Below are 14505 nucleotides of genomic sequence, written 5' to 3' on the forward strand. Positions count from 1 at the left end.
AGGACTTGCTCTGTTAACAGGACATCTTCCTCCACTAAACCCACAGCCCCTTGAGGACACTGACCTCGTGCAGTTAAAACTGAATCCCCAGCGCCGTGCCTGGCCGTAGCGTGCCTGAAATAAGAGATAATCCGCGTTGCTCCTGCCCTATGGTGGTAATCCTCTGCTAACAGTAGCCAACCTGTTATATTGGGGCGAGGCGTAATTCTTCATTTAATGAGTACCTGCAGAAGGGCTGGTGTGGCCAAGGCACTTGGTTCATACAAAGATGAATAACGCCTATGTCCCTCCTTATTCCAGAAGGCGGGCAGACCTACGCGCAAATCTGATGTTTCGGTGAGATGAGAGCCCCGTGGTAAAGGAGCCAGGGTACTGACTGTGCTGGCTCGGGCCGGGGAGGGGGGGGCGGGGGGGGTGGTGGTTCCCCGTTGTTGCGTCCGGATAGCCAGCTGCCTGCGTGTTAAAGCATTTCTGTAACCGCCGTGTCACCTGCACACCACAACCAATACGTGTTGCTGTTGTTATTGGCGTTGAAGAAAGAATTCCAGGGAACGTTCCGCTCAGCACGGGGAGCCTTCATTGTCTTTTACTCCGGTTTTGTTTTCGACCCCGTTTTCTCTTTTGTTCCTCTAAATTTGGGGCCAGCTCTTTTTGGAGCAGGGAGATTCTGAGGTTTCGAGCCATCCTGTAGACTCCCATTACCTGCTGGCTCCTTGGTGGGAGCTGTCTTTACAAAACTCAAAACCCCATTGCTGGAGACACATGAGGAGTTGAAGAGCCAGACAGTCTTTCTGTTCTTGGGCTGTGAGACAGCTATCACACCAGTTTCTCCTCCGACACAGGCACTCCTCCCGGAAAACGTCTGCTCTTGTGTGAGAAGGGCGTTCGGTTTGCTCATTTCGTACATGTTTACACGAAGTCGTGCGCGGGTTTCGTATCTCAGGGCAGATGTGACTCGGCACCTTTTGGTTGAGGGCAGCATTTGTGGCTCATTATTTTGTGGTGTGGCCCCGGGAGGCACATGGGCTGTGCAGGTAGTGGACCCACGACCTTTGAGCCGGCTGCTGCAAAGATTTCCCGAGGCCTATTTGCCACGAACATCCTCTGTGAATCAGGAAATTCAAGACCGTGGTGCTAACAGAGAAGAACCAAAATGCAGGATTCGCTTTCTCAGATGTCCTGGAAAATTCCACTTCTTTAAGGGCACAGACTCTTTTTGGAAAGAAGTCTACATTTTTAATGAGATGTTGATATCTGTGTAAGGAGGGCGCAGGGGAAATGTCTGAGTGCTCGCAGCCCTTAGCGTGGGCTCTGCCTCCGGGCTGCGAATGTGAATGGAGCTGCAGCCTTCTCGAGGCTTCAAGGAAGTTTCGCACATTCGTCCACACGTCCTTGGTGAGAAGCCGGGACATCAGCCCGAGCATATCCAGGGCACCCGTGGAGAGGTCAGTGCTGGCAGAAGAGATGGGTGGAGCCCTGGGGCAGAGGAGGGGGTGATGGCTTTGTTCCCAATTCCCAGGACTAATAAGGAGCCCCCGCGTTAATAAGGAGCCCCCGTGTTCGTGCAGCGCCTTCTGTGAGCCGGGCACCACATGTGCGCACACACCTACGGGCATACACACACATGCACACCCACATTCGTACACATGCAGGCCCCCGCTTATAATGGCCTCGTGAAGTGCTCACGGTTTTACAAATGAAAAAGGTAGGGCTCGGAGAAGTTAGGTAACCTGTTCCGAAACAGTTGGGAGCCGTGGTGGTATTTCCAGGTTGACTGGGCTCGAAACTGTCCTCATCAGGACTGCGCCTCTCAGCTGTCAGGCACAGGGGAGCCTCAGCGGGGACGGTTGGGGGCAGGGAGAGAAGCTTGGAGCAGAAGGACCTGGGATTGGGGCCGGGGCGAGGGGAGCCTGATGGGGTCTGCTTCCAGGGACCGGGCAGGCACCTACTCACCATGCCCACGCATCCAGGTCGAACAGCGGAAGCGAGGGCTGGCAGTCAGCAGCAAGCGTGGGGTCACTGCGTGCCCTCAAGATGGGCTGTCCTCACAGAGAAACTTGGGGAGATAGGAAGCGGGGAAAGCGAGGTTTGGGGGGGCGGGAGCCGGGAGGGATGGGAGACCGGCGGCCCCAGAAGTGGGTGTGCACAGAACGTCCCTGGTGTCTGGTGTGCAGGCTGGGTGCACGCCCACAGGGGCCTCGTGTCCCCGGGCAGCCATCTGGACGCGGCGTCTGGACTCACCCGCACGCTGCAGCGCTGGGCCCTGGGAAGACCATCCGGGCAGAAACGGCGACCCCAGTAAGGGAAAGTCTGTGCAGCCATCACGGCACAACAGTAGTGGCTTTTCTGTCTCTTTTAAAAACTATGAAGGATTGTTCTTTCTTTCCGCCCGTACCAGTGACTAGGAGTGTGGCCTAGAACCAGTGACTCCCAGCTAGGGACACTTTTACCGCAGGGCGGATGTCTGGCAATACCAAGAGACCTCTGTTTTTCACATTACATCCCGAGATCTTGTTTTTCTTATAGGTAAATGTGTCGGTTTCGACCGCCTTTACCCATTTCCCCCACCCCTGCCTCTGGCAACCACCGATGTGTCCTGTGGCTGGGAGCTCCACTTTTGCAGATTCCACGTGTAAGCGCGATCGTACAATACTGTCTTTCTCTGCCTGCCTTATCTCCTCGGCACGATGCCCTCAAAGCTCATCTATGTTGTAGCAAACGGCAGGATTTCCTTCTTTCTTTAATGGCTGAATTATACTCCGTAAATATACCACAGTGTCTTAATCTATCTACAGATGGGCGCGTAATTTGTGTCCGTGTCTTGGCTGTTGTGAGCGTGGGGGCCCAGACACTTCTTTGAGATAGCACTGTTGTTTCCTTTGGGTCTATACCCAGAAGTGGGATTGCCAGATCCCGTGGTGGTTGTCGTTTAAGTTTTATTTGAGGAGTGGGCAGAGGTTCCCATCCTCCTTTAGAATATTGCCCACAGGCCTCCCCGATCTGACCCCTCACCCCACATGTCTCCCCGTGCCCTCGGGGCTCCAGCCTGCACCCCCAGTAGCTCCTCCAACAACCCCCACCACCTCCCGGGGCAGTGGGTGCCTGCACCACCCTGCACCCAGGTGTCTGTAGGCCACTTTTCCTCACCGCGCCCCACCACCACCGCTGCTGGGTCCCCTAACCCCGCGTCTCTCTGCTGGGACTTTCCCTCCCCCCTAAAGTGGCACAGCAGAGTGTTTGTCCCTTACCCCGCTTCATTCGCTGCCTTTCTACGGGTCAGTAGTTCAGGTGAACCTTCCTGTTGTTTGAGACATTTGATGTGCTTGAAGTGTACTTTTGATGCTTTTTTAATGTTTATTTATTTAATTCTGAGTGCGAGAGAGAGCAGGGGAGGGGCAGAGAGAGAGGGGGACAGAGGATACGAAGCGGCCTCCACACTGACAGCAGAGAGCCCGATGCGGGGCTCAAACTCTCAAACCACGAGATCATGACCTGAGCTGAAGTCAGAAGCTTAACCGACTGAGCCACCCAGGCGCCCCTAAATGCACTTTTTTAATTAAACGCAGCCTGGACCATTTCCCTTAGTCAGCTCTGTAGTGACTCAGGGGTTCCGTGGGGAGACCGGCTGGGATGAGGTGCTGTTTCGGTGCTCAGGCGCTGTATTCCCGTGACCACAAAGAGGCCTCCGTCTAAAGCGGCTGCCTCTGGGGCTGCACGGTGCTGACCTCTGCTGACCTCTGCAGAAAGCCTCTTCTGAGTCAACACCTTCACCTCAACCACCTAAAACCAGCCTGGGAGATGTTCAGTTGAAAACACCACAGTAAAGTCTCCATTAAGGAAATGCTTGGGGGAAGGCGTGTTCTAGTTATTTAATTTCTGGTTAACTTAGCACAACCAGAGTTTTTATCAGGAGTAAACGGCGTTACGTGAAAAGAAGATGATGGATTCGGGGTGGAGCCTTTCCTTTATTTAAATCCTTCCTCTGCCATTTGAACTCCTATGACTTTGGGCCTCAGTTTCCTCGTCTGTAACCGGGGGGCAGTAGTAGGTATTTTCTGGTGTCGTTAGATCAAATGGGGAGACGTTTATAAGTCATTTAGTGATGTGACGGTGGCTACCTGGGAACGTGGGGAAGCACGGTTACCTTCCCTCTTCCCTTGTTTTCATTCTTCTCGGAAGTAATTCTTAATACGTCGGCATATGGCATTTAAAAATCCCGTGTTCATGTAGAGCATTGAAGTAATATTCCCAGTGGAGGCAGCAGTGACTCATTATTGTGGAATATTTATGACAAAATAACCGATCATTAGGGATTTCGGGTGCTTTTATATCTCAGATACTATGGAATAGCAGAAATAAAGAGGTCGCTTTCTTCTTTTTAAAATGCTGGATATTCTTCTTTGCATCTTTTTTTCTAAAAATTGAATGTGGGGAAAAAATTGGCAGATAAGTCTGCGTGACAGGCTAAAAATGGCAGATAAAGCACCTCTAATACTCCTGTCACTTAAAAAAGAGGCAAAAACCTTCTAAAAAGCAGCAAAAGACTGAGACTGAGGTGCACAATGACAGAAGAAAAGAGACAGGACGATTCGCAGGCGGGAGATGAAGCCAGCTCCCGAGAGCAGCTGTCAGATGTTAGGACGGTGGCCACAGGGGACGAGGTGTCGGCCTGGGGACACCTGGCGCTGGACCACGGAGGGGCTAATTGTGACACGGAGCTGGAGACAGAGGGAGGAGTTAACAGTTTGTCTCTGGAACAATCTACTTCGTACCCCGCTGCTGTATGCAGAATTCTCAGCAGCCAAACAGGACAGACATGAACACAGGGTGAGGTTCCCCTCCACAGAGGACACATGGGACACATGGCTCAGGGGAGAGACCTCTGCTCTCTGGGATTCAGGGTGTCTTCAGACAGTTCGAACCTGCCACACCAGATGGTCACACAGGGGCAGGGGCGTTTCTGCGCCTTGTTAATCCACGTGCCCAGTCAGATTCGATTGAAATTTAAAGACTTTTTTTTAAAAGAAGAGAGCGCTCTAGCATTGTGTTCTGTCACGAGCACCGTCCCTGCTGTTACTGCGAGATCTGGATTCTGGGCACTCCAGTAAAATTTTGCCGAAAAGTGGTCATGGCAGCTTCAACAGCAAATGCATAGCGTTACAGCCAGAAGACCGTGCTGTGATCTTGCTGGTGGTGGTTCCCGTAAGGCAAGGACACCTCGCCGGCGGCCCCGTGCATGTGTCACGGATGCTCCGTTTAGGAACGACCGCATTTCAGTCTGCAGCTCTCACACCCACTCCTTCAGCCAGTGTCCTGTGCCCCGAATCAAATCCAAGCAGTCACTGGACTTGTGCCGCCAACCCCGCAGGGTGAGGGCCTCCCAAAACAGGTGCGTCGGCGTGCGCGAAGGGGTTTTGTGGAAATGGTCACCGCCCCACTTGAAGCACACTTAGGGGCTGCTCCATGTTTCGGTGTGGCCGCGACCCGTGACAGAGTGGCACTGCTCTGTCCCACCCGCCCCCGGGGAGCTGTGAGCTCGGCCTTGGTGCTTCTCTGTCCCATGCACGGTCTCCCGGGGTCAGCGTGCAGTCGAGGCCGCCCGGCCTGGGGCCCGTCCTCCCCGGGCGGTGACAAGTGCTGAGCACGGGTTTCCTCTTCTGCCGCCGCGGCGGAGCGGTGATTAATGCCAAATTAGCACCTTGCTCGGTGACCTTTCAGCATTCACTGCTGCCCTTCTTCACTTCACATAACTATTTGCAAATATTAGCTTCTCAGGTCATTTCTCCTCATCAGCAACTTTCACAGATGACAGGCAGGTTGTTAATCTGATTGGCAGTCGGCTCCTGTCCTTTGCCCCATCACGAAAGTGTCTGTACTCCGGCGTGTCGTCAGAAATCTGGTAACCAGCCCAACGGTGTCTCTGCAGTTAGAAGCGGAGAGCCTCAGAAGGTGGCTGTCAGAGAGGCCCTGCGGGGCTCACTTGGGAGGCAAAGAGGCCGGGAAAGGAGAAGGCTGCTTCAGCCTTCCAGGAGGCCCCGGGACACTGGGAAGCCGGCCTCCATCAATGTCATCGGTGCTCGGTTAAAAAATTAATTCGTTGGCCCTGCCTGCATCAAGTTTTGTTTTTAATTGACACGAACCTTTCATTCAAAACTCACATACCGCTTAAGCAATGAAACCAGGACGCAGAGCTGTGGAGAATTAGTGGTGATACAAAGCCAGTCCTCGGTTTCCCTACCGTTCTCTCGGTGGCGCCAGCCCGCTGCGGTCGGGCGGCCAAGGACTGGTCCCTGCCAGAGCCCCCCACGCTCGCCGGGCTCTCCAGCGTCAAGCGCTAGATGAAACATTTCACATTCGCAGAACTTATATTTATTTTTATTTCCGGCCTCTTCCGTCTCCACCCTCTATGGAAATTCCTGTTCTAGAGATGTTTGATCCGTCATCATTTCCCCCAAATAAACAGCGGTAAAGTGTACTGTGGGTAGTTTGATTTCGATACTACATGGATTTTAGAGAAAAGTGGCAAAAACGTGTGCTGGTTTTTTTTCTCCCTTGTCACCAGAAGTAGGAGCTAAATTATTTATAGTTTGATACTCGCAAAACAGAGGTGGATTCAGGATATTTACTTCTCCGAGAAGAAAAAGGGATTGAAAGTACACGGGCAGAACAGAACCCTTTGTTGATTGAATGTTTGCTCCGGGGAGTCCCCTTTGGGCCCAAGTACGAGAGCCGGCCGCTTTCGAGCACCACGCGTGCCCAGCAGAGTGCCCGACACGCGGAATATTTGTGGAACTGAGCAGATTTGAAAGTAGTGGGGGGACTAGGTAACTCAATAAGCAAAGTCTTAAGTCAATAAAACAATAAAGTCAGCAAGCAGTTCAGGAAACGTTCCTCACTCCACAGTCCTTGGCCACGTGACGTCCAGGCGGCGTTGTGACGCTCTGGTTCCCTCGATTTCTTGCCAGAACGTACCCTTACCGGCCGTGGGTTTCACACCAGGCTCCCACGGCCGGATGAAGGCCAGTGACAGTGTCCTCGCCCAAGGGCTTCTCACGGGGAGGGCGGGGGGAGGTTGGGGTAGGGTCCTGACGCCCGGGCGTCCCGTCTCCGTAGCTCAACAAGACCCCCTGTTCGTTCTGTTCCGGTCTCCACGTCCTCCCTACTTCGGAGGGTCCCATGGTCTTCTGCTTTCTCTGCCACAGGAGATGCTGGCGCCCCCGAAGCCGTGGCTCCCGTCATTGTGATCCCCCCAGGCAACAGAAGTGTGGTGGCCGGGTCCAGCGAGATCACCTTGGAATGCGTGGCCAACGCCAGGTATGCTGCCGGTCGCCCCCTGGGCCTACAGAGCCCGTATAACTGCCGTGAGGTTCATCTGGAGTGGAAGGACTCACCACACGCGTGCTCTGCCCTTGTAGCAACGGTGGCCTTGTGTGTCCAGCGGGGCTATGAGCACAGCGGGCCGGGAAGACAGGGAGCCGAATTCCCAAGCCTGGTGCCGCAGTACTTACGTTGACGGTGATGTTCGTGCCGGAAAGCACCGCTTTTCAGTTTAGCCGTGGGGGACTGTGGAGGGCCTCCTCCTCAGAGACTCCAGACGAGGGTGAGCCAGGAGTGAAATCCCACGGGGGCACTGGAAAGAGTTAATCCCTCCTCTCCTCCACAGTCCGAGGTGCTCTCGGCCTGGCTCGTGGTGGCTCCAGAATCGAGTTCCCGTGATCATGACTCCCGTGTAGCCGTGTCCCCTAGTAGTATTTATTTTAAACATTCTTTTCCCGAGCACATGGAGTCGTTAGCACTTATGGTCCATTGCTGCTGCAATTATCTCTCCTTGTTCAGTAGCCCTTGAGCGCAGTGTATTGTTGACGCATGCCGCAAGGGAGCACAGTTGTGTCTGGATTGATTTTTAAATGTCCACTGTTCAGCCCGCCATGGTTCCTGGTAGAATTAGCTTTGTCAGGCTTGTGCTGAATGCCTCAAATTATTGTTATTGCCATCTGCGTGACTCACAATTATCGTCACTAATGCTCTCCCAGGCCTGTTGAGTTGCTGAGCGTGAACTGGAAGAGAAACGGGGTGAGGGTCACCAGTGGGCTCCACGGCTTTGGGAGACGTCTCACCATCAGCAACCCGACGTCCGCGGACACCGGGGCGTACGTCTGCGAGGCGACACTGACGGGAAGCACTTTCGAACCAGCCACGGCGAAAGCCTTTCTTTCTATCATAGGTAATGCTCAGCCGCCTAGCATCACCCGCAGCCTCAGGTGGCGGTCCCACACGGGCACGTCCTGGGAAACGGCACAGCGACACCCGCGTTTCACCAGCTTTCTTTCTCGCTCAGGAGATGAGGGCGCAGTTAGATGAGCTTCCAAAGTCACCCCGCTCTTCCTTTTCTGAGAACATAAACCCCTTAAATCCAAAGCGCTGATATTCTGAGTACCTACTAGAAGTGGTATTCTGGATACTTCCGATCATAAAGCATGGGGGATGGGGGGTGAGGTCCTTGTGGCGTAGATCTTGGGCCGACCCCTGCACCACTGAGCTCCTCTGTTACTCTCACCGGGCTCTCATGATCAGTTTTCAGAGATCTTTTGACCCAGAAAAAGAAATTTCTGGATAATACCTTTCATGAGGTTAAAAAGTGGGAACAGAGCCGCTCCCCCTAGAACGTGCGCCAAGTGTCATTCCTGAGCCGAGGAGAGCGAGAAGTTAAAATGAGGCACACGGGAGTCGCGGCGCACGCTGGCGAGCATCGGTGCCCGGGAGGCGTGCCTGGTGTGGTGGCAGAGGGAGGCCTCGCTTTATTTTCGGATTGCGAGAAGATGACACTGAATTGTGAGGCAGGTCCTTTATGTCTTACGTTCTTCAGTTCCTGTAACACTTTCTGGTCTTCTTAGTGGCTGCGGTCACTGTCGTCGTGACCTGTGCAGCCGAGTGGTAGCCGCAACAGGTAAGAGGTCCCCTGGAGGCCGACCCCAGGAAGGGGGATCTCCACCTCCTCTCTCCTCTTCGGGAAGAAGAGAGCCAGAAACGAGAAGGGTCAAATCCGCAGAGAGCCCCGGGCAGGGTAGTGGCTCCTCACGTGACATATTTTGCCGTTTACCACTTCACAAATTAAGAAAAAATAAAAGCTCCTATTTTCATATGACATTGGCCAGAGTACGGAGAAATCCTGCAGAAAAGGCCGTTTGCCCAGAGTGCATCACGTTCCTTTAAGTCATTGTGAAAAGGCTCCACGGCCCGTGAACGACTCTGTCAAATACACGCCAACCTGTCAGCCCCTCCGAGAGGAGCACAGAGATTTTTAAAGTATCGGGAAAGCAGGCCTGGAGACCCACACCGCTGCCGACTCCATGCTGGGGGCTGTGCTGGCTCTCTGGCTGGCTCGCTCTCTGTGCCTTCGAGGCAGAAACACCACAGCCCCCTTCCCTGCGAGGACTCCCCACGAGGGTCTGTGTGTAGCTGTATGAGCACAGACAGCACAGAGCGAACCAAAATTAAAATTTGTGGCATGGAAGTCTCCAGGAGACAGCCCTAGATTGTGTTAAAACATTTTAAGGTAATTTAAACAGGAGAAGAAATTTATCTTCCTAGAAACCAGAATGTTTGTTTTCATCATAATTCCTTTTAAAAATATTCAAGTCTATCATGTGAACTTTGGTTTTGCATTTACAGCTGAATCCCGAAGCAGATTGCTCTGTATTCTCTAGAGTTCCCGTCTCTCTGCATGTCCTGGCTTTTAAAGGTATACAGTCTGCGAATGTAAATGTGGATTTACATCCCCTTTTATTCACAAGAATTTGCTGTGACAGGTAGGATTTTGTGGTTGAATCACCCTGGAAAAGCCCTGAAGAGTGCCTCTGTCAATCCGGAGCGGCTTGGGAGATCACGGAGGGAGGGTCCCCAGGCCCCGTGGGGCCAGGCAGGGAGGTGTCCCTGCACAGGCAGCTAGAAGAAGGCGGGAGCGCACTGGCTTTCGGTCACTTTGATCGCGCACTGACGAGACAAGACAGACCAGTGGCCGCTCTCTACTCCACCTGTCAGCCTCTCTGGCGTGTCGCTCGATCTCTGAGGTTTAAAGGGAATCGCGGGGGTCTGGCTGCGGGCAGTGTCATACCTGCCGGAGGTCCTGGTGACTCTGCGTGACCAGGAACGCCGGCCTCCTGGGTCCATGTTCCCTTCCACAGCCTCCTCCATGGCCTCCCCCGTCTCCCTGCCACTCACACCCCATGTGGTGAGGCAGACGCCTCCGTCTGCCGGCATGTCCCCTCGCCCTCCCTGCCTTGACCGCCAGTGCCGCCATTCCTTCCTGTGGCCTTCCCTGGCCCCCGAGTCCAGGCGCCCACTGCACAGGGCCAGGCACGTACCACGCGGAGCCCAGGCACTCACCACGTGGCAGGTTGGAACACAGATCTGACGGACCGCCGGGTGGACAGTGGAGCTCCCTCTCTGTTGTGATGGGGATATCATTTGGAGGTCGTGCTCCATCTTGGCTTTTCCCAGTAGATGAGCCGACTTGGTCACGTGCTCATTTCAGCTGCCCTGCCTCTCCCGGTGGCGTTTCTGTCACCTCCCAGGTAAACCGTGGCCGTGAACCTCATCTCCCTGTCTGTGTCTCTGGGAGGCCAACCCAGCACTCTGCGGCCACAGACTCTGAGCACCTGTGCCTACCTGTGCTTGGGATGAATGCCTTTCCGCCCCAGGCCCCACCTCACCTGGTGGTGAGTCTGTGTGTCCTTCGAGACCCCTCCCCGAGGTCACCACCTGCTCCAGAGCGTGCGTGCCGGCATCCTGGTGCGTCAGCCGGGCACTGCATGTAACAGGGCGGGCTGTGGGGACAGGCCTGGGCTCACACTCTCCCAGCACCACCCACTGGCTCGAACGAGGCCCCCCGCCTCTGTTGGTCTCAGTTTCCGCTTCTCTAAAACGTAGACAAGGTAGGAGATCGTACCGCTTCCTACCGTGAGCAGTAAAAGGCAGTGCTGGTCCCAGAAGCACTAAAACGGTGGCTTTGTTAGTTGGTGGTGCAACTCTGTCACAGCACGGGGGACGCTGGTTGTTTACCAGCAGCTGGTCACATGGCACGTTTCCCACAAGTAGTGTTTCTGAAAGCAGGATGTGTCTCACAGTCCACAGAAGCGTTTTCTCCTCTCTTGGTGGTAAATAAGACAGCGATGCCTCTTACCCACGACTGCAACGTCTCAGACGCGGTGAGGCATATTGCGCCCATCTTCCGGTCCCGACTGGCAGACCGACGCTTTCTCCTGTCACCACCATTCACACGCTTGCCCTGCTCCAGTGAGCGCCGGCGTCCTGGCACGCCGGCTCCCGCTGTGCTCACACACGGGTTGGGGAGGGTGGGTGCAGTAGAGAGCGGTCTCTGTGTTGCACACGCAGATCATCCAGGAACTCCAATACCATAACCGTCATCAGAATCACAAATCACACATAACGTCTCTTGGCTGATAACAGTGCCACAATCGCGAAGTTCTACCTGTACCGAACTGACAGCGAGCCCCTCCCAAATGTCCGAACCCCAACATAAAATCCTCCCTTCCCCCCTCCTCCCTTCCTCCCGTCTTCCTCTGCCTTCCTTTCCTCCACTTCCATGTCTCGAGTCTCCATCTCTGACACCGTACGGAGCACCGGGGGCAGAGGGGTGGAGAGGTAGCCATGCTCCCAGGCATCAGGGATTCTCGTGCAGGAGGCAGCCCCTTCACGAGGCTGTCACAACTCAGCACAGTGAGTGCGAGGCTGTGGGGAGGGGCGCCCTGACCCTCACACGGCAGGTGCAGGGGGCAGAGGCTGTCTTGGCATGTGGCCAGAACAGAATCCTGCAGTGCGCCGAACCCTCTCGCGCTGCCCTATAACTCATTCACGTTGGTTTAGGATAAACTCAAGGTGTCTCCTTTCTGGTTTTCCAGATGGCCTGTGTTAGAAGCACCCACGTTAATCATTGGTGCCCCGTCACAGCTAGAACTTCTCTGTAGCACAGGTCATAGCCGAATGAAGCTCAGAAAACAGAGCTGTTACAGAGCTGTTTCTAAAGCGAGGAAAATTCATACAAGGCGAACAACCAGCGGTGTTTGGGTCGTTTGCCCTGTGTGCGGGATTGGCGGGCTGGCCGTGATGCCCCAGGAGGGAGCAGGGAGGGTGTTCCTCTGGGGACCGTCTGTCCCCCAGGGCTCCCAGGCCGTCTCTGCCCTCCTGCCCACATGCCAGCCGTTCGTGGAGGGCACAGCGTGTGCGAGCCCCTGGGCTGAAGCACTGGCGTGGGCCAAGCGTGAACAGGGAGGATTTGCCAAGATGAATAGGACACACCTGCTCCCCGAAGGGCTTCAAGGATTTAAGGTCTTTGGTAACCTCCAGTGTATCTCTCTCCAGCAGACAGTTTTTGCGTCTCCTCTGAGACCGTGCCGGGCGCTACCAAGACAGCGATGAGGAGGACGCCGTCCTTCTCCGCGGAAGCTCCAGTGTGGAGGGGGGACCCTGCCCGAGGAGGTTGGGGGCACTGTGCAGAAGGGTGCTAGGGCTGAGCTCACGACCAACACAGCGTTTGCCCACAGCTGCCTCCTGCATAGGAGCTGGAGCCCAGGGGCTGCTCAGGTCCCCTAGTCCCCGCGGGCAGGCTCAGCCGGTTTCTCTGCTGCTGGTGTCAGGAGGCCAGCGTCAAGGCTTTGAGTGGGCTGGGCTCTTTCCTGAGTGTTTTGGGAGAGGATCTACCTCCAGGCTCCCTTGGGGTGGGCAGAGTCTTGTGCGTGGGCTTGTGCGTGGCTTGTGAGACTGGAGTCCCCGCATCCTTCCTGGCTGTTGCTCGGGGTCACCGTTAGGCTCCAGGGCCCCTCCCCCTGGCCTGGGCCACCTTCTTCTCCACAGCCAGCAGCACAAGCCAGTTCATCTCCTCTGCCAACGGCAAGGAAGCCGCTGCTTTTAGGGGCCCCGGCGATGGGACTGGGCTCACCCGGCTAATCCAAGACCAGCTCTGTGCTCTAACGTCGACGGCCTTAATCACACCGGCTGAGGCCATCTTGCCATGTAGCCCTCGTGACATGTTCTCAGGTCCTGGTGACTAGGGGGTGGACACCTTGGGGCCATTCTTCCCACTGCAATGAACAGAGACACCAGGTGTGGACGATGGTACTAGAAGGGCACACCGTGGAGTGAGTTCCCCGGTACCTGGGGAAGGCTGTCTGGCCCTGGACACGTTGACCATTCATTTGTGTGGGTTTTTGTCATCAAAGTGCACTTCCTCTTGGATGAATCTCACGGGACTTGGGCCAAGTGAAAAAAACCAGCTCCAAAGGTCACATGCTGTGTGATTCTGTTCCTGTCACATTCTTGAAATGACAGAATTATACACGGAGAACAGAGGAGTGGTTGCCGGACGCGAGGGATGGGACGTTGGGTGGCCATGATCGTGAAAGGGCAGTGTGTGGGACCCTGGGGTAACGGACCCATTCTGCCTCTGACTGCGGATACAGAGGCCTGCACCCTGGTAACATCGTGTAGGGCTAAACCCTCACCCGCGCGTGCGTGCTCCCGCATACATGTACAAGCAAGACTGGGGGGGGGGGGGGGTGGGAGGAGGCCAGGTCACCTGTGTCACTGTCAGTACCTTGGGTGTGATGTTGGGCTGTAGTTTTTTGCAAGAGGTCACTGTTGGGGCGAGCCAAGTAGAGGGTGCCTGGGGTCTCTATTCTATTATTTCTCACAATGGTGTGGACTCTACAATGACCTCAAAATACGATGTTTAATTTAAAAAAGGAGAACCGTAATTAACCAGAGGCAAATGTTGACTTCTTCACTTGGTCTTTTTTTTTTTTCCTTTTCCCTCACGTCCCTTCCATCAGACCATGGAGGTAGATATCGACTTTAGCATTCACTGATGAATATGGGGCATGACCTACACACAAGGGCCTTGACGGGACGCTGCTCCTGCATCGTTAGAATACAAATATTGCTGCTGTCATGATTATTGATGGAGGAAATGCGGCTGAATGTGAACATTTGAGTGTATGCAGTGAAGACCACCTTGAAAAGAGACTGTAAATCTCTGCGGTGTGTCTTTAGGCCCGGTCTACACACGACCAAAGCCCAGCGGAGGGGTCTGCGTCCTCCAGTGAGGGTGCCGCCCTGGCCTCAGCCAGAGCGGGTGTTCGGGCAGATTGTGGCCGCCCGAGTGGCCCCGGTGATTACAGAGTTGGGGCCACACTTTACCCTCATTGAGAGACCTTCGGTCTTTGCCCCTCGCTCACTTCTCGGAAAGGGTGTTTCCACTGCTCCTTTCCCTCCCTTAGGCTCCGCTCTGTTTCAAAGCCCCCGACGGTATAGGAGGCATGCCAAGCTGTACTGTCCACCTTCAACACAGTTACGGTGAAAATGAGCCACTCTGGGAAGACCATGCCCAGAAATTAATTATCACGCAGCAAATGAAGGCTACAGCCTTTTGTTATCATGATCATGAAATCACTACCGCCTTCATACTGGATGAATCTGGCCACACCACTG

General features: G+C 54.7%; 1 protein-coding gene across 2 annotated transcripts in view; it reads left to right on the forward strand.

The window, feature by feature from the left end:
* SDK1 (sidekick cell adhesion molecule 1) overlaps window positions 1-14505 on the forward strand; it is an 888233-nt gene that overhangs the window by 644358 nt on the left and 229370 nt on the right. For both annotated transcript variants that reach the window (XM_086692476.1, XM_086692475.1), the window contains exons 6-7: window positions 7203-7314; window positions 8034-8224. In XM_086692476.1, coding sequence (XP_086548602.1) covers window positions 7203-7314; window positions 8034-8224 — 303 coding nt within the window. The remainder of the gene's footprint in view (window positions 1-7202; window positions 7315-8033; window positions 8225-14505) is intronic.

Source organism: Puma concolor, chromosome E3 (genome assembly GCF_028749965.1).
Source record: "Puma concolor isolate L17-30 chromosome E3, mPumCon1.1.hap2, whole genome shotgun sequence".
NCBI lineage: Eukaryota > Metazoa > Chordata > Mammalia > Carnivora > Felidae > Puma > Puma concolor.